Consider the following 24,861-nt stretch of genomic DNA (forward strand, 5'->3'; position numbering starts at 1 on the left):
ATGAATTATGTTATATGAAGAGACCATGCACTCTTCTTCGGGTAGTCTTGGAAATATCAGACAGCTTTCTTCTTATATTTAAGTGAATACTTATCAAAAAAGTAAGTCATACTTTTTCAAGGACCTGTTTTGATTTGCATTTGCTTTCTATACTGTTTTAAGGCAATACATACATCTTGTAAGTCAACTTAGAATGAGAAGAACTTGCTAGTCAAGGATTTCTTGTATTAAACCTGTAAAACACAAAGGTACCCTAATTTTTTTTTTTAATAAACCCAGATTTTGGTCTCCTGGAAGCCCCTGATATATATGAATGAGTTATATTCCCAATGTTTTATTGTTTAGAGCTTAGAACACATTTTTTCATAAAATAATGTCTTGTGATTAGATTCCCGTCAGCCTATAAACATTTCCTAATCTCTAGTATTACTGATCTAGATAACTCGTAATACCAGCGTGATTTTATCTGTCATCCAAAGAATAGTTATGAAATACCATTCTAGTTTCTGACCCAGGAGGTATGTCCTGGGAGCAGAGTTCTGTAGCTGAAGAAGGTAATATAAGAAATTTTCTTTTCTATTTGCTGAGTGTAGAGCCAATCCACAGAAAAACTTCAGAATAAGTGAATTTTGTACTTGGAATTCTCCTGTCTCCTTTTTTGTCACCTTCTCCCCAGATGAACTATCTCGAAAAATATCCATGCCTTCAGGATGTTCTAAGTTCCCATTTCAGCACTACCCAGGCCTATCCTGAGGAGTACCTGCTTTATGTTTCCCTTCCTCTTTTCCATATCAAAACTTGTATTTATTACCCTTAAGTTTGTCAGAGCCTTAGGAGGATGGCATAATTCTTTAACAATAATTAAAAAGCCTTACAAAAGTCAACCTTGTCCTTTAACCATAAGTAAAGGCCACAATTACTCATTCTCTTTTATGTTACATTGTTTGCCAGATAGGATCCGAAAGTAGAAATGATGATGATCTTATTTCAGAAGGATCATGTTTTTAAGTTAAAAAGTCTACATATATATAATATATATATTAAGTATATTACATGTATTATATATTATGTATATTATATATTATGTATATTATATATTATAATATACATAATACATATTTAATATATATAATTGCACTTTAGGTTCTGGGGTACATGTGCAGAACATGCAGGATTGTTGCATGGGTACATACATGGCAATGTGGTTTGCTGCCTCCATCCTCATCACCTATATCTGGCATTTCTCCCCATGTTATCCCTTTCCAACTCCCTACCCCGCCCTAGTCCCCACCAATAGACCCCAGTGTGTGATGCTCCTCTCCCTGTGTCCATGTGTTCTCATTGTTCAGCACCCACCTGTGAGTGAGAACATGCAGTGTTTGATTTTCTGTTCTTGTGTCAGTTTGCTGAGAATGATAGTTTCCAGGTTCATCTATATCCCTACAAAGGACATGAACTCATCGTTTTTTATGGCTGCAGAGTAGTCCGTGGTGTGTATGTGCCACATTTTCCCTGTCTAGTGTATCATCAGTGGGCATTTGGGTTGGTTCCAGGTCTTTGCTGTAAACAGTGCCACAGTGAACATATGTGTGCATGTGTCTTTATAATAGAACGATTTATAATCCTTTGGATATATACCCAGTAATGGGATTGCTGGGTCAAATGGAATTTCTATTTTTAAATAAATGTTTAAAACATGAATCATTCAAAGCATTTTTTATGTTCATGCCTACAGGTCAGTAGATTTAGTTCAGAAAACAGGACTTGTTACCTGCTAGATAAATTGTACAAGCTAAAATATATATGACTTGGTTACCAGTCAGTGGAGAGGAAAACATTTAGTGTAAAGTGAATAAGCAGTGGGTCTACTATTTTTGCTAGTGAGGAAATGAGTAATTTGCTGTGATAATAGAAATTTAATAAGATAGTTACTCATAATATATAATCTTGTTTCCTTTTGATCATGTTTTTATTGTTTAATCTGTCATAATTTATTTGGCCAAAATCTCAGGTCTGGTGTACTAGGTTTGTAACCTAGGATGGATTAGGCTCACAGTAATCCTCAGTTTTCTTATCTATAATATAGCAATGTTAATATATTTTACCTCATGGAGTGAAGTAAGAATTAAATGAGATGGTATGCATCTTTAGCACACAGAAGGCTCACAATAAATGTTAATTAATTGGTACATCTTTCTTTTCAGGATAGAGAATTAGATTCTGAATGAAATGGGGAAATAGTAATTACCATAATTATCATAGTAATAGCAGCAAAGGTTATTAAGTTTTTGTTTTTGCCTAATACCTTGCAACAGCCTATTATTACCACTGTTTCACACATACTGAAACTGAGAACTAGAGAGTTAAATGATTTGCCTAGGGTCACGTAGTAGCTTGCAACAGAGCCACAATTTGAACCTAGGACTCTCTGACTCCAAAGTCTGTGCTGTCAACCAAAATGTGAAAATCTATTAGACTGTATTCTTCAAAATGTGAAATAAACCATTTTCAGTTTAACAAAAAAAGTTATGTATAATATAGTAAAAATATTTCTTTTGAAATATAGTAATATACCTATTTATTTAAGTTCTAATAGACTACATTGTCTCAAAAAATGGAGTTGATCTTAGTCAAATCAGTTTAAATCGGGAGCCTTTAAGATTCAGTTTAATCAATTTTGTATACAAAGTATTTAGACTTACTTTCACCATTTTTGCCCAGAAGCAAACTTTTGTACCTCATTAAATAACATCAACAAAATTAAAAACCTAACATCAACCTAGGAAAACCATTTTTATCACAACAGTTATATATATATATATAAACTATATTATATACTTTTAAATTAGTAAGAAAAATATGGATAAAAGACGTGAACAATTCTCAAAGGAAAAATATATTCAAATGTTTACCTTATATACAGTACATAAATGTCTACCTTAATGTACCTTACTAAAGTAATTAATTCTTAATCTGCTGATTATGTTTCTTAATTGTACCATGAATTACAAAAACCTATTGGCAAGATCAATGTCTCATTTAAAAAAAAAAAAAAAAGGACTTTAGGCTGGTGTAAACAATGAAAATAAACCAGTATGTTTTAAAACACATTTTCTAAAACAAATTATCTTCATCATACTTCAATTGGTAACTCTTCTGAATCACCACCTACAGATTTCTAGGAAATATTTGTGCCAGTCAGCATGATTAGCTGTTAAGACAGATTCTTACACAAGTTTTGTGTAATATATAACCTTTTTAAAGTTTTCTGTTAAACCTGTTTGGTTGAGACTTACACTTATTTTTCTCATGTTTTACTTTTACAAATCTTAGCAAACTGCTTGTGTGCTGCCTGGTCTTTTCAGAAATTATGTTGGTGTCTCATTCTTTTGGTTTCTCATTTGGAATGTTTCTCCAGGTCAGCTCTCTGTGCATGTATTCAGAGGGCAAAGTGTAAATGTATCTCCTTTTTCTGCACCATCCATAGATAAACGTTCACATCCTACAGGAGGAGTGAGCCATTAAATCCATTTTGTTTTTATTTTAAAGGGACTGATCTGATTTATATGGAATGCATTATTTCAGATTTACTCTTTGCAATTTTGTATCGTTGAGGGGTTACATTAATGATCTAAAACAAAAAAATCAGATTAAAATGTGATTCTTTTTGTCTATCAAACTAGTAATAACTTTAAAAACTATAATCTGAAGAGTGTTAACAAATATACAAGGAAACAAGCACTTTATTATCATTACTAGTATGAATATAAACTATTAAAACCTTTCTGGAAAGCAGTGGATTGTTAGGTATTGAAACTGACCAAATCTAGGAATTTATCTTAAGGAATTATTTAATCATCTGTATAAAAACTTAGCTTTAAAAATGTTCATCACGGCATTGCTTACAGTAATAAAAGATATTGAGTAACTTTTGATTAAATATGTTATAATTATACAATAGTATACTCAATAGCTGCAAAACATATAAATATGGGGAGTCAACGTTAAGTTAAAATGTAAATTATGAAACAGAATTTGTTTCTTTTGTTAAACAATTATTTATAGAGTTTAGGTTTTTTTATGTTTGCCTAATGTTTTAACAGATTTATTCGGATATAATTTATGTATCACACAATTCATCCATTTAAAGCAAATGATTCACTGGCTTTTAGTATATTCAGAGTTGTACAACATCATCACAGTAAGTTTTAGAATATTTTCATTACCCTAAATGGACATCCTGTATCCCGTAGCCACCACTCTTCAACCATTCATCATTCCTATCACCCCCTCCACCAGAGTCCCACCCTCTACCTCTTGCCTTAGACAACCACTGATCTGCTTTCTGTCCCCATAGATTTGACTATTCTGGACATTTCATATGAACAGAATCATGCAATATGTAATCCTTTGTGACTGGCTTCTTTTGGCCTAGTGCTCTCCAGATTTGTCCATGTTATAGCATGTTCCAGTATTTTATTGTTGAATAGTATTGTATGGATATATACTACATTTTATTTCTTCATCAGTTGATAGACATGTTGGTTGTTTCCACTTTTGGCTACTATGATTAATACTGTAATGAACACTCATATATAGTTTTTTATGTAAATATCTGTTTTCATTCCTTTTGGATATGTACCTAGGAGTAGAATTTTTGGTGGATAATATGGTAACTCTATGTTTAACTATTTGAGAAACCGCCAAATTATTTTCCCAAGCAACTACACTATTTTACGTTACCACCAGCAACATATGAAGGTTCCAGTTTCTCCACTTTCTTGCCAGTATGTTATTATCTTTTTTATAATAGGGTATTTTTTCTTCCTTTACATTCATTTTCTAGTTTTCTATTAATATTTGCATTAGTCACATGTCCGAGGAAAAGGTTTTTAAACACATTTATTAAACAATTATGTGACTATATTGTTCTAAAAGCGATATCATTAAAGATTACAGTATATGTGAACCTTAATCTTTAAATGAATAAATTTTATTCTTTATAGTATACCTTTGGATCATTTTTACATTTTATAATATTAAATTTCTTTTTATGGATTTGCTGAGGGTTTTATTGTTTTCTTAGGAAGGTAAGGTAAAGAGGTTAATTTTTTTTAAGGTTTAAACTAAAAAACAACTTTTACATTTTCACAAAAAATACTTATTTGATATATGTTTAACCCATGTATTATCTCATTAAAAATTATGCTCCTGATTTTTCTAAATCTTCACCAATTATTCTTTGTTTTTGGTCATGAGAAGATAGTGCATACTTTTGTTTTAGACTTCTGTTTACAGTGATAACCCAGATCCTTCATGTCCTTTAAAAATCTATAGATATAATAAATAATTATTGCATAATCAACAGTGACATCTTAAAGGGGAATTTTAATTTTCTATGAGAATAGGGCAACATCAAGCAAAATATTGGAAAATAATGATCCTTAATCTTACCACCTAATCACAAGTACTATTTTAAATTTTGCATATTCTTACTGGCTTTCATGCCCTTGAAATACCTGAAATTTTCTAATGTTTAATTCCTTAACATACTTTGCTAAAGGCTCATATTATTACTCTTTCCTTAAGTAACCTCACTTTTAGCATGTAGATTTTTGGCAGAAAAAAAGTACCGTTTTCAAGTGTCTAAATTTTTCCCTGATGTTCATAATGTGGATTCTTTTTTTAACAGATGGAAAATGGTCGATCATTATGTTAGCCGTGTCCGTGGAAATCTCCAAATGTTAGAACAGCTGGACCTGATTGGGAAAACCAGTGAGATGGCTAGACTTTTTGGCATTCAGTTTTTACATGTACTGACAAGGGGTTCACAGGTGGGAAATCTGTTTTCTTGCACACTTGAAAGTTCTATATGAGTGATATACTTTTGAGATGTTTGAAGTGATTTGACTTTTTAAACTTTCTCTTTGGTACTAACTAATCAATAGTTGGGTAATTAAATCTTGTGATTTTATTCTCTTTCTATGCCAATTTTCTGGCCACTGCCAAGTTTTTCATAGTATTAAGAAAATAAATGTCCATGCTCTTAAGGATATTATATTACTGAATATTGTTACTTTGATTAAAGATCCCCCTTAAAACTGGAGAAGCAACAAAGAAAGTCTACCTTTCTTTTGTTTTACATTTTTAATGTTGGCTTGTTCAAACTTCCAATACATAATTTTAATGTAAAAATGAAAAGTTTGAAAATCAATGTAAGTGGACTATGTAACTTTTTTAAATGTTATAAAAGAGAAACCTTAGAAACCATTTAATTCATATCTTTCTAAATAATTTCCCAAGGATATAATAAAAGATTTTTTGCTAAACGCCTTGCTGAAAATTACTTTATGTATTAATTCAACAGATATGTATTTCAATACCTGTAGTTTGTTAAGCACTGTGGTAGGCATTAGGGATACTACATTAAAACACCCAGGTTCCTTAACTTTGTAAAATCTTTACTTATTTTAATTACCTGTGTCTATAACATTCCTCAATCTACCAATCCAGTAAATATAGCAAAAATAAAGTTCCAACAACTTTTGTTTTACCTGTTTATTTCATTTTATTGCTTATAAGCTATTTATTTTATTTATATCCATCAAATTTAACAACTCTTTGAGCTGGCCTATAATAAAAAGCAGAGATACCTTAAAACCTGATGAGACTACTTCAGTGTACCCAGGCTAGTTCTTGCGAGTAATTTCTTTTTCTAATACCCCAAGCCATCTGCTTAATAGTTATTATTAGAAACAGAAGTATCAGTAATTGCTTGATTCAGTTTTGCTAGGGACCAGTAATAAGCTGATTACTTTTCAATTCTTTTTTTTATTATTATTTTTTAGTTATTTCCACAACAAAAGCCACATTCAATACTTTTAAATTCTATAATAATTTTGTTTTTTCTTTGAAAAACTGGGATAACATTTTCTATCTTAAGTCTCCTGGCAGCTTTTCCATTCTCTAATTTTTCTAAATAAATCTCTCCAAGATTATTGACCAACTTCTTAAATGAAATTGTCAAACTATACAGCTGTCTGTCCTACACTTGGTTATTATAGTGTAGCTGTATTTAAAAATAAGAAGAGGACCGGGCACAGTGGCTCACACCTGTAATCCCAGCACTTTGGGAGGTCGAGGCAGGTGGTTCACTTGAGGTTAGGAGTTCAAGACCACTTTGGCTATCATGGTGAAATCCTGTCTATACTAAAAATACAAAAATTTGCCAGGCGTGGTGGCACAGGCCTGTAATCCCAGTTACTGGGGAGGCTGACTGAGACAGGAGAATCACTTGAACTCTGGAGGTGGAGGTTGCAGTGAAGGTGGAGTTGACTATCTCAAAAAGTCAAAGATACAAGAGTTGAGATCGTGCCATTGCACTCCAGCCTGGGCAACAGAGTGAGACTTCATTTCAAAATAAATAAATAAATAATAAAAATAAAAGATCTAATTGTGTCTATCTTTTAAAATTGACTTATCTTTTAAGTTATTTGACATGTTTTGTAGTTTTTATAAAAGTCAGGAATAGGGAAAGGATTTACATACATCCCTTTCACATCTGAAAGCTGACTAAATAATATTGCAGGCCAGGCATGGTGGCTCACGCCTATAATCCCAACACTTCGGGAGGCCAAGGCGGGCCTGAGGTCAGGAGTTAGAGACCAGCCTGACTAACATGGTGAAACCCTGTTTCTACTAAAAATATAAAAAATTAGCTGGCCGTGGTAGCACGCACCTGTAATCCCAGCTACTCAGGAAGCTGAGGCAGGAGAATCACTTGAACCTGGGAGGTGGAGGTTGCAGTGAGCTGAGATCGTGCCATTGCACTGCAGCTTGGGCAACAAGAGTAAAACTCCATCTCCAAAAAAACAACAAACAAAAAAGCTAGTATTGCCAAAAAAAAAAAAAAAAAAGTCTTATTTTGAAAAACAGATCATCCCCAAATAATTATCATATATTCAAATGGCAAATATATTTAAACTGTGTTTCTTCTCTTTCCACCTCCCTTTCTCCCTGCAGTACCGTGTGGAATCAATGATGTTACGTATTGCAAAGCCAATGAACTATATTCCTGTAACACCTAGTGTTCAGCAAAGATCCCAAATGAGAGCCCCACAGTGTGTTCCTCTAATTATGGAGCCTGAATCCCGCTTCTATAGCAACTCTGTTCTCGTTTTGGATTTCCAATCACTTTATCCTTCTATTGTGATTGCATATAACTATTGTTTTTCCACCTGCCTTGGCCATGTAGAGAACTTGGGAAAGTAAGTTTTTTTTCACATTTACAATAATGTTGTGCTTGTCTACTTCTTACTAAAATTAAACACTTCTTGAGTATCTCTTTGCTCTTGACACCTTCATTATGAGCAAGATGAATGGGCTGTAGCCCAGCTAATCCATTTATTGTAGTTGTCTTACTAATTGACATGGATCACCATATGATTAATCTCGTTTCATGGATGGATGACTCATATGAAGAGGACTGGGAATAGATCAGCCTTGCAACTGTTTCACTCCATGTGTAACCATGATCTCTTTTAAAATGAAAGTTAAACTGATATAAATTACCTTTCAGTGGAACAGTTTGAGGATTATGATCTTATAACTCCATCTATCACTCCTCTTTATTTTTCTTAGAAATTGTCCAGGATTTTTTAAATTAAATGTTAGGTTTTATTAATTAATATAAATTAAGTTTTATAAACCAAGAGTAACATTTTAAATTCTGAAAGGATTAAATACTTTTCTTAGATTGTAGGAAATAAGAGACTCTTCCTTTTTATTGATTTTTCTGTATTTGAGACTGTGTTGGTTTTAGTATATACTGTACTCACTTCTTCATAGAAGGCATCTGGAAATTATATTGGTAATCTTGTCTTTTTATTAAAAACAAGAATTTGGAAAATTTACAAGATTTACAGTCTAAGGTTTAAATTATTTAAATATATTCACAAAGATGTTAAATAAAAATAAACTTTTATTTAAGTAATTTAGTATAAGCTGATCATATGTTGAGTTGAAATTTGGCACTTCAGTATAGATTTTACCCATAAACTTTAGGATAGTCCCATTTAAGAAACGTTTCTTGTAATAAATTGTGAATATTTGAAGAACGGTACTTTGGTAATGAGGCAAATAAACATATTATTAAGTACATGAATTCATATTTAGATGTTTGAAAATGAATTTCTAATGGAGTTAGAAAGATTCCTAAAATTGCCTAAAATCTCTGTTCTATGATTTGAGGAAGTATTTGCTTAATGTTCTCTTTCTTAACAGGTATGATGAATTCAAATTTGGCTGTACCTCTCTGAGAGTACCTCCAGATTTACTTTACCAAGTTAGGCATGATATCACAGTGTCCCCCAATGGAGTAGCTTTTGTCAAGGTAATACTCTCTTGTAAATGAAAGATATCAACTGTGGCTTAACGTTTGGAGAGCTGATAATGGTTTAGATAGTGTTGGCACATAATAGAAAACAAAAACACCGAGTTTGCTTGTTTTATCTCAAAAAGTCAAAGATATAAGAATCTTCTGAGAAATCACTTCAGAAGCAAACCAGTGCCCTTGTTTTTCTTGGATTTAGGTTTTAAACCTTTAAATTGTTAAATGTTAGTTAATGAAATATTGAAAGAAATAAACGTATGCTCATACCTTCTGCCCTTTACTAGAATTAGGCAGACTTAAATAGCAATTTAATGGTCAAAATATATTACCTTCAAAGATTTGAATTGCTTTAATGTGTAGATACTACAAGTTGTTCTTCTACATTATTTTAACTTAAATTAAGACTATCTTAGAATTAATAATACTCTAATATGTTCATTGATTATATTTTAAGAAGATATCCAAACTAAAAATAGGGTCCCTTTTTTCTCTCCTATATCTCCCCTTAAAAGAGACAGAGGAAAATTTTACAAATTAAAGACAAATAAGGGAGATCTAAAAGAAGATAGGCCGAGTGCGGTGGCTCAAGCCTGTAATCCCAGCACTTTGGGAGGCCGAGGCGGGTGGATCACGAGGTCAAGAGATCGAGACCATCCTGGTCAACATGGTGAAACCCCGTCTCTACTAATACAAAAAATTAGCTGGGAACGGTGGCGCGTGCCTGTAATCCCAGCTACCCAGGAGGCTGAGGCAGGAGAATTGCCTGAACTCAGGAGGCGGAGGTTGCAGTGAGCCGAGATCGCACCATTGCACTCCAGCCTGGGTAACAAGAGCGAAACTCCGTCTCAAAAAAAAAAAAAAAGATTATGTTGCCTCTTTTATATGCCAACTTTATTCCTTTCTTTTCTATTTTCTTAGCAGTGAGTCTGTACTAGAATCATGAGACAGTAGAGTGGTTGATGGTAGAGTGGACCCCACCAGCCCCCAAATTCATTCTGGTGTACTTATCAAAAGTGGCATCATTCTCTACCAGTAAGAGGGAATGCTAAACTAAAATTAGCAATTTAGATGAAGAAAATTTTAACCAAAGAGTTCATGGTATGTTTCTTTTTTGGAAAATTTTAAAATGTATTTCTAGGGACTGATGTAGATGAGATCTACTTGGAGACATGGAAATAGATCTTTTTTTAATTAAAAGGGTCTCTATGTAAAAATCAGTTTTCACATCACATTTCTGCAAATTTTGTCCCTGTTCTTTTAATCTTATGTCTTACAATATTATGGCTGCTTCAAAATGTACACCAAATGAATTAGAGGTTAGAATATGTTCTCATTGTCACATATGTAGCAGCTTATTATCTCCTTTTAGCAGCATTTTTTAAAACTTGCATCTACTTTTGGACCCAGTATGTTAAGCTTAATGAAAATAAGATTTTTTTGATATTCAGGTGTGTGATTATCCTATACCTGAGATTTTAATTGTTAGGTCCGACATGCATTACCTTGCACGTGTCTGTGAATGATCATCAAAGTTAATACTGTTTTGTGGTTTTCATTCCTACTGGAGTTCTCATAAATTCTCCCTAGTCTTGATTAATACAAATGATTTTTTTTTTTGGCATCAACAAATTTTATCACCTCACTATTCATCCCCTCTTCCAGATTGCTAATAAATATAGGCCGGAGGGGATGGCTTAGTGGTCTAAGCATCAGATTTGAAATACCTAGAGTCCCTGGAACTGCAGGTTTGAATGTCAGCAGAGTCAACCCAGCTCATCATTCTTCCAAGGTAGATAAATGGAGTTCCATGCAGATTTCTGTGTGGGGTCATTAGGATGAGATCTTTAAAAACAGTTGGTTATGAGTGATGCAAGTCCCATGTGTCATTTTGAAAGAATGGGGGTTTCTGTCAAAGTTTTGAACAAAATTTCCCTCTGAACTTGTTTATAGTCACTTATGCACTAGTTGACATCCTCCTCCCTGGAGGTCTCTGAACTCACATAGAAGTGCTCTATTAGTTTTATAAATATTACAGGAACCGTTTAGGAGAAAAATCCTCTTCCAAGAAATAAAATGTTATGATTTTATATTGATGGTCATTAATACTGTGGTCACTCTGTTGTTAGCATGTTTCAATTCATGACAATTGGCCATTATTATATTTTATGCTGCCTTCTTAATTATTTAAATCTATAATGTTTGAGGGGTTTTAAACATTCTTTTTTTCTTTATGATAGCCTTCAGTAAGAAAAGGTGTACTACCAAGAATGCTTGAAGAAATTTTGAAGACTAGATTTATGGTGAAGCAGTCAATGAAGGCTTACAAGCAAGACAGAGCCCTATTGCGAATGCTTGATGCACGTCAGCTAGGACTTAAGCTGATAGCAAATGTCACATTTGGCTATACATCTGCTAATTTTTCTGGGAGAATGCCATGCTTTGAAGTAAGTGATACAAATCTGTAGTTTTTTTCAAAAGAGACTAAAACATGGCCAGGCATAGTGGCACTCACCTGTATTTTCAGTTACTTTGGAAGCTGAGGTAGTGGGGGTGGGGAGCTTCAGCCCAGAGTTGAATCCAGTTGTTGAATCCAGTTGTGGACAACACAACAAGACCTCACCTCTAAAGCAAAACCTTTTTTGCAGTGATCAGTGGACAGTTGAAAGACATTTTTCATAGAATAAGACTTAATTTCTTATTTACTAAGTTGAGATGTTTGATAGAAATACAATATACTGTGACAGGGTAATATAATAATATACTAGTGATTATGAAAAGAACAGAGTAATGTGTTATATTGTGATCATGCCAAGTGAAGGCCAGAGGACATTGTGAAATATCATATTTGCATTAGCTCAATAAGAGAAAAGCAGGGTAAGAATAAAGTCTTCACACAGCTCATAGTAGGCAAAATGAACTCCAAAAACATGAGCAAGGCAGTAGTGGCATATTCACATTGAAAGCAGTAAAATACCATCTATAGTGAAAACCTGATATTGTTAACTTGAGTATTTTGGTACAGTAATATGATTTTGTGCTGGATAAATTTTTTTGTAGTTGCACTGTAAAGGCTGTAAGCAATAAAAGTTCATATCTAGGTTTATGTTTGTATACTTTTAAGTGATAAAAAATACTTAGTCGTGGAGGTTCATCTTAATAAATTTGAAAACTACTTATCTATCTGATCCAGCAGAAGAAAAATTGGAAATGATATTACTAATGTAGAACCAAAAGATATCAATTTTTTTATTTTTTTAAGACAGGGTCTTGCTTTATCATTCAGGCTGGAGTGCAATGGCTCAACCATGGCTCACTGCAGCCTCGACCTCCCAGGCTTAAGCAATCCTCCCACCTCTGCCTCCAGTTAGCTGGGACTACAGGTGCTTACCTTTATGCCCAGCTAATTTTTTTATTTTTTGTAGCGATGGGGTTTCGCCATGCTGTCCAGGCTGGTCTTGAACTCCTGGGCTCAAGTGAGTCTCCTGCCTTGTCTTCCCAAAGTGCTGGGATTACAGTGTGAACCGCCATGCTTGTCCCAAATCCTTTGTTAGGGGCCATGTCCACATTTCCCTAATTTCTTCCCTGCTTCTCAGTTTTAAAAGTGTTTATTAATGTATTTTAGCAATAAAACAATGCAGAAATTATACTGTTTAAAAAATATGTAAATATTGTAACTTTAGACTAACCAGAATTTGGGAAGATTTTTGAACTAGCAGTGGAAATTTAGGAATAGAGTTCCACCAGGGAGTACATTGCTGCTTTGCATGGTGAACTCAGACTGCCAAGCAATACTGCTTCCTTGACCCTGGTCTTCTCAGCTATTCTTAGGTTAATGACTATAAGCATGCATTTAGCTCCTCATCATATGCTAACTTCACAACAGTACAATGTTTACTTCTATGTGAAATCATAAGTGTAAAAAGCAGCTAACATTACAGAAAGAGCCGCTTATGAATAAGTGAAACGTTAGCACCAATAGAGTAGAAATGGAAGCTATTAGCCACTTTTTTTTTTTTTTAAGGGCAGATGGCTTCCTTATTTTTTATGCCTGTGTAATATTACATTGTACACATATACAGCATTTTCTTTATGCATTCACCTGTTGACAGACACTTAGGTTGCTTCCATATCTTGGCTACTGTGAATAGTGCTACAATAAATATGGGAGTGCAGATATCTATTCAGTGTACCAATTTCCTTTTCTTTTCTTTTGTTCCCTTCCTTTCTTCTTTTCCCTTCCTCCCTTCCTTCCTTCCTTCCTTCCCTCCCTCCCACCCACCTAGCAGTGGGATATCTGGATCATATGCTAGTTCTATTTTTAGATTTTTGAGGAACCACCATATTGTTCAAGCAATCCTCCTGCCTCAGCCTCCCAAGTAGCTGGGACTATAAGCGCGTACCACCATGCCTGGCTAATTTTTTGTATTTTTAGTAGAGATGGAGTTTCACCGTGTTAGCCTGGGTGGTCTTGATCTCCTGACCTCATGCTCTGCCCACCTTGGCCTCCCAAAGTGCTGGGATTACAGACATTAGCCACCGCACCCGGCCCCTTCATTTTTAATTGAATGATTTGGTTTTTTCCTCCTGAGTTGTTTGAGTTATATATTCTGGTTATTAATCCTGTGTTAGATGAGTAGTTTGCAAATACTTTCTCCCATTCTGTGGATTGTCTCTTTTTTGATTATTTCCTTTACTGTGCAGAAGCATTTTAGCTTTATGTGATCCCAGTTGTCTAGTAGTCAGCTCTTAAAAAAGAATAAAATCCGGTCATTTGCAACAACATGGATGAAGCTGAAGGACATTATGCTAAGTGAAATAAGCTAGAACAGAGAAAGACAAATATCGCATGTTCTCACTCATATGGAAACTAAGAAAAAAAATAAATGAACTCATGGAGATAGAGAGTAGAATGATGGTTGCCTGAGGCTGTGAGGTGGGGAGGGAGGGAGGGAGATAAACTGACAATGATTAATGAGTACAAAAATACAGTTAGAATGAATAAAATCTAGTATTTGATAGCACAGTAACTATAGTGAACAGTAACTTACTGTATATTTTTAAATAACTAAAAGAATAGAATTGAAATATTCTTAACACAAAGAAATGATAAATGCTTGAGGTAATGGATATCCCAGTTACCCTGTTTTGATAATTACGCATTGTCTGCCTGTATACATCACACATACCACATATACGTATATATACAACAATTATGTATCCAGAATAATTAAAAGCTTTTAAAAGTGGGAGGCAAATGGATTACTGACTGTGATCTCCTGCTTTCCTTCAGTGAACACACAATAAAAAAGTGCTAGATCTAGACTATCGTAAAGACAAGATTTGTAAGCATATAAGGAGAATATGGAGAATAAATAAATGTAGCTAATAGTTGGAGGTTAATGTCTCTGTCTCAGTACCATCATAGAGAAAGACAAGACTTTGTAAGCAAAAATTCCTAAGAGAAATAGAGAATAAATATGGTAGCTATTAGTGGAGGTTAATGTCTCTGTCTCAGTTGGACATTGTCACTGACTTAATTTCATAAATTAAAATTTTTATATGTTGACAGTTTTTTGCTAAACTATTGATCATTTATGATAAAGGTATATATATGTGACTTTTTTAAATTGGCTGAACTTTATTTCTTCCTTTTTATGTCTTTTCAGGGAATTAATTTTTACTTAAAAAATTGTTTTTATTGTGACTTTTGAGCATCCTCGGTCATTGCCTAAATTGTGAAACCATTTCTTTTCCTCTTTTTTTTTTTTTTTTTTTGTTACCCAGGCTGGAGTGCAATGGCGCGATCTCGGCTCACCGCAACCTCCGCCTCCTGGGTTCAGGCAATTCTCCTGCCTCAGCCTCCTGAGTAGCTGGGATTACAGGCACGCGCCACCATGCCCAGCTAATTTTTTTGTATTAGTAGAGACGGGGTTTCACCATGTTGACCAGGATGGTCTCGATCTCTTGACCTCGTGATCCACCCGCCTCGGCCTCCCAAAGTGCTGGGATTACAGGCTTGAGCCACCGCGCCCGGCCTCTTTTCCTCTTTTTAAGTCCTCTCTTAGCCCTTTAATGAAGAAATGCTTTTCAAATTAGGAACTTTGGCACAAAGTAGCAGAATCAGTTAATTACTGTTCCTTCCCTCTTCTGACTCCCCCTCACCCTAGTGCTGCTAAATTCTTCCTGTTACATGGTCTTCAAGGGTAACTGCAGAGTTCTGACTCTCAGGTATAACTTAAATGGGTCAGAGTAAGAGCATCAGGCAGACATTTAAGACCAGTATGTATATGTACGAGTATGTACTTGTAAGTATGTATCTCAGAAGTATATTTGACTTAGGATGGCTTGCTCATCTGGCTCTTTGTCCTGACAAAGTTGACCTTGTTTGAAAGTGGCAACATGTAACACAACATTTTATTCAATTTGAGTTTCAATTAGATAACATGATTTTTGTAATGTATTAAGTTATAGTTTACATTCTCAAGATTTTCAGCGGTCTCAGCAGAATTCATGATCTCAGTTTAAAACCCAAGGCCAGGCATGGTGGCTCATGCCTGCAATTCCAACGCTTCGAGAGGTTGAGGCAGGGGGATCACTTGAGGCCAGGAGTTCAAGACTAGCCTGGCCATCATGGCGAAGCCCCATCTCTACTAAAAATACAGAAAAATATCCAGGCATGGTGGCACACGCCGGTAATCCCACAGGAGGAAGAGGCACAAGAATTGTTTGAACCTAGGAGACAGAGGTTGCAGTGAGCCAAGATCGCACCACTGCACTCTAGTCTGGGTGACAGAACAAGACTGTCTCAAAATAAATAAATCAGAATAAATAAATCCCAACTCGTTTCTACTACCAGTTTTATTATTTATTTCTTTGTTCATATATTTAATATGTCCTTTGCAATGCAACTTTAAACAGCCTTTTAAATAGTATTCAATCCTACATTTAGTAAATTAAAAAAAAAATTTTTTTTTTTGAGACGGAGTCTTACTTTGTTTCCCAGGCTGGAGTGCAGTGGTGTGATCTCGGCTCACTGCATCCTCCGCCTCCTGGATTCAAGCGATTCTCCTGCCTCAGCTTCCCAAGGAGCTGGGATTACAGGCACCCGCTACTAGGCTCGGCTAATTTTTGTATTTTTAGTAGAGATGGGGTTTCACCATGTTAGTCAGGCTGGTCTTGAACTCGTGACCTGAGGTGATCTGCCTGCCCTGGCCTCCCAAAGTGCTGGGATTACAGGAATGAGCCACTGCACCTGGGCTTAGTAATTTAAATCTTACAGTAAAGGGAGAAATATCATTATTGCTATTATTTGCTGCTTAACACACAAAAAAACAAAATATGCAGTTTGCATTTTAAAATTGCAAAAGGAATGTTCCATTTATGTTGAATGGCAGTCTTTCCCACTCTTAGCTTTAATGATTTTAATAAATGAAACAGCAATGTTATATAGTCTCTTTAATTTACTTAACTTGTAAAATCTAATTAGCATGCTTCTCATATTTGTCAAGGCCCAGCATCTTTTTGTTTTGTAAACTCATGCCATGGTCACTGTTAAAACTCACTAAACGCTAATGAAAAAACCCTTCTTAGATATATAAATACTTAATTGATTTAAATTGAACACTTTTGATATATTTTCTATATTATTAGATAAATTTTTCCTTGTATAACTAGTCACAGATTGAAGTTCAGCATTACTTTTAATGATATTGAAAGACATTATTCGCTGGGCGCAGTGGCTAACGCCTGTAATCCCAGCACTTCGGGAGGCCGAGGTGGGCAGATCACAAGGTCAGGAGTTTGAGACCAGCCTGGTCAACGTGGTGAAACCCCATCTCTACTAAAAATACAAAAATTAGCTGTATGTGGTGGCACGTGCCTGTAATCCCAGCTGCTCGGGAGGCTGAAGAATCGTTTGAACCAGGGAGGCAGAGGTTGCAGGAAGCCGAGATTGCGCCATTGCACTCTAGCCTAGGCAACTAAAGCAAAACTCCATCTCAAAAAAATAAAGTATAATGCCTAAAAAATAAAAAGACATTATCATCAACACTTAAACAGAAAAATTTTGAGAGATGCATGTACATATACTCGTGCACCTACAAAGAGTGATTTTCTGCCTAATGTGTTGTAAGGACACATAAGAAAGTTTTTGAATAGGCTGGGTGTGGTGGCTCATGCCTGTAATCTCAGCACTTTGGGAGGCTGATTCGGGTGGATCACAAGGTTAGGAGTTTGAAACCAGCCTGGCCAACATGGCGAAATCCTGTCTCTACTAAAAAATACAAAAATTAGCCAGGTGTAATGGCATGCACCTGTAGTCCCAGGTACTCAGAAGGCTGAGGCAGGAGAATCGCTTGAACCCAGGAGGCAGAGGTTGAAATGAGTGGAGATAGCACCACTGCACTCCAGCTTGGGTGACAGAATGACTCCATCTCAAAAAAAAAAAAAAAGTTCTTGAATAAACAAGGATTATTCTTCCAAGAATCAAATATAGCTGTGTACCTTGTAACAAGTACAGTCCACTTTTACTGATACAACACTCAAAGACAAGTCTGTATATTGATTGGTTCTTTCAAATTTTTGACCTCAGTTTCTTCTTGAATACTTGTAGAAAGAATGATGACACTGATGGCTATTTTGATTTCTTTTTTATATTCTTTTCTCCTTGTTTCATTTTTAGAAATATGTAGTAATTAAATGTTATTATATGTTAAAGTCTGTTGACTTACACTGAGCCATGTTAATAAATTATTTCCAATGTGTTTCTACGAACAGGTTGGCGATAGTATTGTTCACAAAGCCAGAGAGACCTTGGAACGAGCTATTAAACTGGTGAATGATACCAAGAAATGGGGTGCTAGGGTTGTGTATGGCGATACTGACAGGTAATGGATGTTTGGTTTTGTAGTTGTCTTTTTGCATCTCTCCAGATCTTCATTTCAGTGTTTAAAATGGCTTAAGGGAATCCTTTCTAAAAATCAGAGTTCTACCTGAGTCCTTTCCAGTCCTTATGATCTCATGATCAGAGTTAACACAGATCCTGACTTACCAGATATGATTGTAAGAGACAATTTTTGTCCTAAGCCACAAACTGAAGATTGCTATGGCTTCCCTCTAGGTTGCTCTTGGCCAAGGAGATAGTGATCTATAAACTGTGTACACAGGAGTCTAGTTTATTTAAAGAAACTACTTTTAATGTGAATAATGCCTCTAATGTAGCTGCAGCTCTCAGAATTTAAGTGTATATATTAAAATAACTGTTTTTGAGGGACAGTGGCCAGACCTGTGAGTGGTTACCTTACCACTAGGCCCCAAAATATGTTGACCTTCTAAGAGAAGTGCATATAGGCAAATACAGTTTTCCATTTGATTCCAGAGAGTTCACAGACTCCTCAAGCCCATTATTAATGGATTGGCAAATAATGTGCCTGCATTTGAAGGCACATTAATAATATTATGTAAGTTATTAACACCAGCTTGCATGTTTCCTTGCTTGCTGTGATATTTTTCAGGTTTCAGTTATTTATGTAACATCTTATTTGTATGGCTTATTGAAATTATTCTAAAATGTAAGCATTATGCAAATTTCTTAGTGAAATTTTTCCTATATTGGAGACTTAGAGTCACAGTGTGATCATGCTAAGAGCACTTGCCTCAAAACCTCTGATCTCTTTATAGTCCAACAGAGCAATAGGAGATAATGCTTCTAATCATTAAATAGCTTATAAGTAATCTTTGAACAGCATTTAATTTTCTCCAGTTCTTTAAAATGTTCATACAGTCAGCATAATCACATACTGAATGAGACCTTGCCTCATATAGCAGCTGTTTCATTACCAGCAGGTGGGGATAGTTTCAAATTATCGAGGCCCTAATTATCCATATTCTCTCCTGTTCCTCATCAAAAGCCACTCCCTAGTTTGGCTTTGGTTATTTTACTGTTTTCTGAAACTACTACTGCTGGGTATTCTAGCAAAATAAGAGTTACTAAAATAAGTTCTGTACTTGTTAGCAGAACTCCTTATTTAGGGAAAAAAGTTAATCCTTTAAATTCTTGATTTTAATTCAGGGGCTATCCATGTCAGTTGTTTGTTTTTGGTAAAAACACAACACTCAGAAGTCAGCGTGATTTTGATTGTAGTTACATTATTTACCCTTTAAGATCTTTAAAAAGTCAAGCTACAAAAATTATAGACTCACAGAATGTCAGAGCTGGAAGGGATTTTGATATATTTAGGCCAGCAGTTTTCATATTATTGGGAGAGCTTAGAATGTGCCTCAAGTGATGCTTATTAAGAACAAATTTCCCTAGGATAAGAAATTTAAGATCTTGCAACTAGTCAGTAAAGAGCCATAAATTGATATTCAGTGTTTTGATTCCTAGCTTTCTTTCTACATCAGATTCTATAGTTATTATGTGATTCCAGTCAAACAAAATTTACTTGCAGTGTCATTAAAACTTTTGATCACCATTCACTACCTGATGGCATTCAACAAATATTGGCCAGGCACAGTGGCTCATGCTCATAATCCTAGCATTTTGAGAGGCCAAGACAGGTGGATTGCCTGAGCCCAGAAGTTCAAGACCAGGTTGGGCAACAAAGTGCAACCCTGTCTCTACAAAAAATTAAAAAATTAGCCAGACATAGTGGTGCACACTTGTACTCCTAGCTACTTGGGAGGCTGTGAGGTGGGAGGATCACTTGAACCCGGGAGTTCAAGGCTGTAGTGAGCCATGATCATGCCACTGCACTACAACCTGGATGACAGAATAAGAGCATCTCAAAAACAAAAAAGCCCAAATGTTTAGTGACATCTGTATGAGGGCAATTCACAACAGTATCACCCTGGCAGAATACAAATAAGTTCTTGAGGAGGGACCAAAAAAAAAGTCAGTACCATAGTCTTTGGCCCCACAGTGCCCATTCCTACCCAACAATATTTTACTCCTTAGTAATTACTTTCTCTTATTAAATATAAATTTAATTTTTTTCCCTTGGAAGGACAATAATGATAAAAGGTTGAGAAACACTGCTCTTGGGATATTAGGTAATGCTTGGTGGAGTGAAAAAGAGTTCCCAACTGAGAGTGAAGAGACCTGGATTCTCTTTCTAGCTATACTCCTAGATGATGGCATGGCCACTAATAAGTCATTTAACCTCTCTGAGGCTTTGTTGCCTCATCATCAAAATGAAGGAAATCTGATAGACAAAGGTAAATGACCTTCCGATTATGATGACATTCCAATTATACTTTTAGTTATTTTTAAATGTACTATAAATTATTGTTGACTGTAATCGCTCTGTTGTGCTATCAAATACTAGGTCTTATTCATTCTAACTGTATTTTTGTACCTATTAACCATCCCCACACATACTACCCTTCCCAGCCCCTGGCAGCCTAGAAACTCATTTTAAAACAGTCTTTCATATTGTAGGCTAGTCACTTCCATTCTGTTACATGACAAAAAACTTCTGCTAATTCTGTCCAGCTTTCTTAAAGTTTAGCTCCAAATCAAACTGGCCAAAACAGCTTAGATGGATTCAAACAAACTCACATTACTGGGTAAAATCTCAAATCTCAAATATAGACCATATAATAACTTTTTTTTTTTTTGAGACAGTCTCGCTCTATTGCCCAGGCTGGAGTTCAGTGGCATGATCTCAGCTCACTGCAACCTCCACCTCCCAGGTTCAAGCAATTCTCCTGCCTCAGCATCCCGAATAGCTGGAACTATAGGCATAGGCCACCATGCCCAGCTAATTTTTTGTATTTTTAGTAGAGACAGGGTTTCACCATGTTGTTCAAGCTGGTCTCGAACTCCTGACCTCAGATAATCTACCACCTCAACCTCCCAAAGTGCTGGGATTACAGGCATGAGCCATTGTGCCTGGACCACAGCAGTCCCTAACCTTTTTAGCACCAGGGATCGGTTGCATAGAAGACAGTTTTTCCACAGACCAGGTGGTTTTGGGATGAAACTATTCCACCTCAGATCATCAGGCATTAGATTCTCATAAGGTGTATGCAACCTAGATCCTTCACTTGTGCGCAGTTCACAATAGGGTTTGTGCTCCTGTGAGACTATAATGCTGCCATTGGTCTAACTGATCTGCCACTGATCACAGACTGACTTGTATTAATCTGTGGCCTAGGGATTATGGACCCCAGGTGTACCATACAAAGCCTTAAATGTCCAGGGATGATCCAGGACTTTCTTAGCAACTGGGATATCTGAGCTGATCTGTGTGTAGCTAAGTTAGAAATATTGGATGTCTTAAAAGATGTGTAATGAGACATACCATGAGTACACAAGGAATGTAATAAAACAGGGAAGTTTACATAGGAAACATCTTAAGAAAAAGTAAATAGGAGAAAGGGAGTTTTATTTGGCAATAGACAGTCATAGCCAGGAAAGTTACTCTTGATAAAATTTTTGTTACACTGACTTCTTCATTACCTTACTTTATTTTTAATCCCCTTAGTATGTTTGTGCTACTGAAAGGAGCCACTAAGGAGCAGTCTTTTAAGATTGGTCAGGAAATTGCCGAAGCTGTAACTGCTACCAATCCTAAACCAGTGAAATTGAAGTTTGAAAAGGTAAGAGGAATGTATTATTAGTAATCACATACAAAATTCACATACCTTCCAGAGACCTCTGACTTGTTCAGTTCATTTTCAGAATCACTAACAGTATATGGGTCTGTTAAAGTGTTTAATTTGGGCCAGATGCAGTGGCTCATGTCTGTAATCCTGGCACTTTGGAAGGCCAAAGCAGGAGGATTGCTTGAGACTAGGAGTTTGAGACCAACCTGGACAACATAGCCAGACCCCATCTCTACAAAAATTAAAAAGTTAACCAGGCATAGTGGCACATGCCCATAGTCCCAGCTATTTCAGAGGTTGAAGTGGGTGGATCACTTGAGCTCAGGAGTTCAAGGTTACAGTGAACTGTGATTGACCAGTGCACTCCAGCCTGGGCAACAAAGTAAGACCCTGTCTCTAAAAATATATATATATTACATTTTAAATATTTTCTCTTTTGTATAATTTTCTCAAAATTTGTTTAGTAATGTATATATGTAAGGAAATGAAAATTTGTTCCAGTATTCTTATGTAACAGATCATCCCAAACTTAATGGTGTAAAACAGCCAGCATTTCATTCTGCTCACAGATTTTATGGCTCAGGAATGCAGACAATTGGAATGGCTTTTCTCTGCTGCACAATGTCTAGTTCCTCAGTTGAGATGACTTAAAGGTTAGGGGTTACCTAATCAACAGCTAAGAGCTGAAACCATTTGAAGCTTGCTCACCATCATGCCTGGTGGTTGATGCTGGCTGCTGGTTGGGACATCAGCTGGAACGCCTACCAGTGGCCTTTCACTGGGGCTGCTGTTCTCCCTCACAACATGAGGTTTGCTTTCTAGGTGTGAACATCCCAAAGAGAAACAGACAAAAGTTGCTTTGTTTTTTGTGACCCAGGCTCAAAGTCACACGATGTCACACGCCTCTCTAGATTTAAGGGGAGTGAACATAGACCCCACCATTAATAGGAAGAATGTCAAAGTCACATTGTAAGAAGACCATGTAGGAGGGAAGATACATTCTTTCTTTGCAAAACAAAGTCTACCAAAAGGACTTTTCAACTATTTTTTCACTTACCTTTAGATATCAAATGTATATTTCTTTCTTTCTGTATAAAAGATACTTAGCCTATGGCCAGGCATTGTGGCTCACACCTGTAATCCCAGCACTTTGGGAGGCCAAAGCAAGTGGATCACATGAGGTCAGGAGTTCGAGACCAGCCTGGCCAATGTGGCAAAACCCCATCTCTACTAAAAAATAGCAGGTGCCTGTAATCCCAGCTACTCAGAAGGCTGAGGCAGGAGAATCGCTTGAACCCAGGAAGAGAAGGGTGCAGTGAGCCAAGACTGCACCATTGTCCAGCCTGGTAGACAGAGCAAGACTCCGTCTCAAAAAAAAAAAAAATACTTAGCCTAGAAACTGTGTGGAATACAAAGAAGCATAAGACACAGTTCTTCCCTCTAAGAGTCAGTAATCTAAAAGGAAAGGTTAGTAGTGCATATAACCAATCTCTTTTGTTATAAACATAACAGAAAGCATCATGAGAATAGTCTGCTTAAACACTGTGAGAGCACACAGGAAAGGAGGAGGGAGACTCCATATAGGAAGTAACAGTTCATCATTGTCTTGAAAAATGGTTAGAATTTCAATAGGCAGACGTGGGGCTACAATCATTCTGCACAGAAGAATATGGCATGTATAGAATTGGAAAAGCACAGTATAGAAACAGAAATACAGGATAGCAGGAGACAGATATGGAAAAATAAAGTTCAGACCAGACTGTAGAGTGTCTTGAACGCCAAGCTAAAGTGTTTAAATTTTATTCAGTAAAGGTTATTGTCTTAGCCTGTTTGTGCTGCTATAAAAGAATATTAATACCATGTTACTAAGTTACTTGACAGTTTTATTCAAGCCTTCCATATTCTTAATATTTTCCAAACTAAGAGAGAGGTACTAAAATCTGTAGCTATAATCATGGATTTGCTTGTTTCTGCCTTTTAGTTCTGTCAGTTTATATTTCATATATTTCAAAGTCTTTTTATTAGGTGAATACACATTTAGGATTATGTATCCTCTTGATGAATTGATACATTTATCTTTGATAATATTTCTTGCCTTGAAATCTGCTTTTTCTGATATTAATGTAGCTACTACTCCAGCTTTCTTTTGATTAGTGTTAGCATATACAGTTTTGCATTGTTTAATGAGGAGGATGCATTCTGAGAAATGCATTGTTGGGCAATTTCATTGTGCAAACGTCAACAATGTACTTACCTAGATGACGTAGCCTACTAAACACCTAGGTTATCAGGTATAGCCTATGGCTCCTAGGCCATAAACCTGTACAGCATGTTACTGCACTGAATACTGTAGGCAGCTATAACACAGTGGTATGAATTTAAAAATAGAAAGTTACAGTATAAATATGGTATTGTAATCTTACCTGACCACCCATATGATCATGTTGTCCACAGTTCATTGAAACATCTTCATGTAGCCTATGACTATATATCTTTTTCCATTTTAAAAACTGTCAACCTATTTGGCTCCTTATTTTTAAAGTGGGTTTCTAACAGATAGCTTATAATTTGGTCTTACTTTTTTTATCCAGGATAATTTCTACCTGTTAATTGGTATGCTTTGACCATTTGCATTTAATGTGATTAATGATAAAGCTTGGGTATTCCACAGTATATACATATTTCAGAACAACATGATGTACATTATAAATATATACAATTTTTGTCAATTAAAAAATAAATAGGCCAGGCATGGTGGCTCAATGCCTGTAATCCCAGCACTTTGAGAGGCCATGGTGGGCAGATCACTTAAGCCCAGGAGTTTGAGACCAGCCTGGGAAACATGGCAAAACCCTGCCCCTACC

The 24,861-nt window shown here is 35.8% G+C and overlaps 1 protein-coding gene across 4 annotated transcripts in view; it reads left to right on the top strand.

Annotated features, from left to right (window-relative positions):
• REV3L (REV3 like, DNA directed polymerase zeta catalytic subunit) overlaps positions 1 to 24,861 on the top strand; it is a 177,285-nt gene that overhangs the window by 134,544 nt on the left and 17,880 nt on the right. For 3 of the 4 annotated variants that reach the window (XM_012438368.2, XM_012438367.3, XM_064360773.1), the window contains exons 22-27: positions 5,693 to 5,834; positions 8,023 to 8,267; positions 9,283 to 9,391; positions 11,629 to 11,835; positions 18,167 to 18,276; positions 21,877 to 21,991. In XM_012438368.2, the coding sequence (XP_012293791.2) occupies positions 5,693 to 5,834; positions 8,023 to 8,267; positions 9,283 to 9,391; positions 11,629 to 11,835; positions 18,167 to 18,276; positions 21,877 to 21,991 (928 nt within the window). Of the gene's footprint in view, positions 1 to 5,692; positions 5,835 to 8,022; positions 8,268 to 9,282; positions 9,392 to 11,053; positions 11,179 to 11,628; positions 11,836 to 18,166; positions 18,277 to 21,876; positions 21,992 to 24,861 lie in introns of those variants that run through there. The other variant, XM_012438371.2, reaches the window with a different exon arrangement.

This window comes from Aotus nancymaae, unplaced genomic scaffold (assembly GCF_030222135.1).
Source record: "Aotus nancymaae isolate 86718 unplaced genomic scaffold, 86718_ANA_hifiasm-v0.15.2.pri h1tg000040l, whole genome shotgun sequence".
In the NCBI taxonomy this organism is placed as follows: Eukaryota; Metazoa; Chordata; class Mammalia; order Primates; family Aotidae; genus Aotus; species Aotus nancymaae.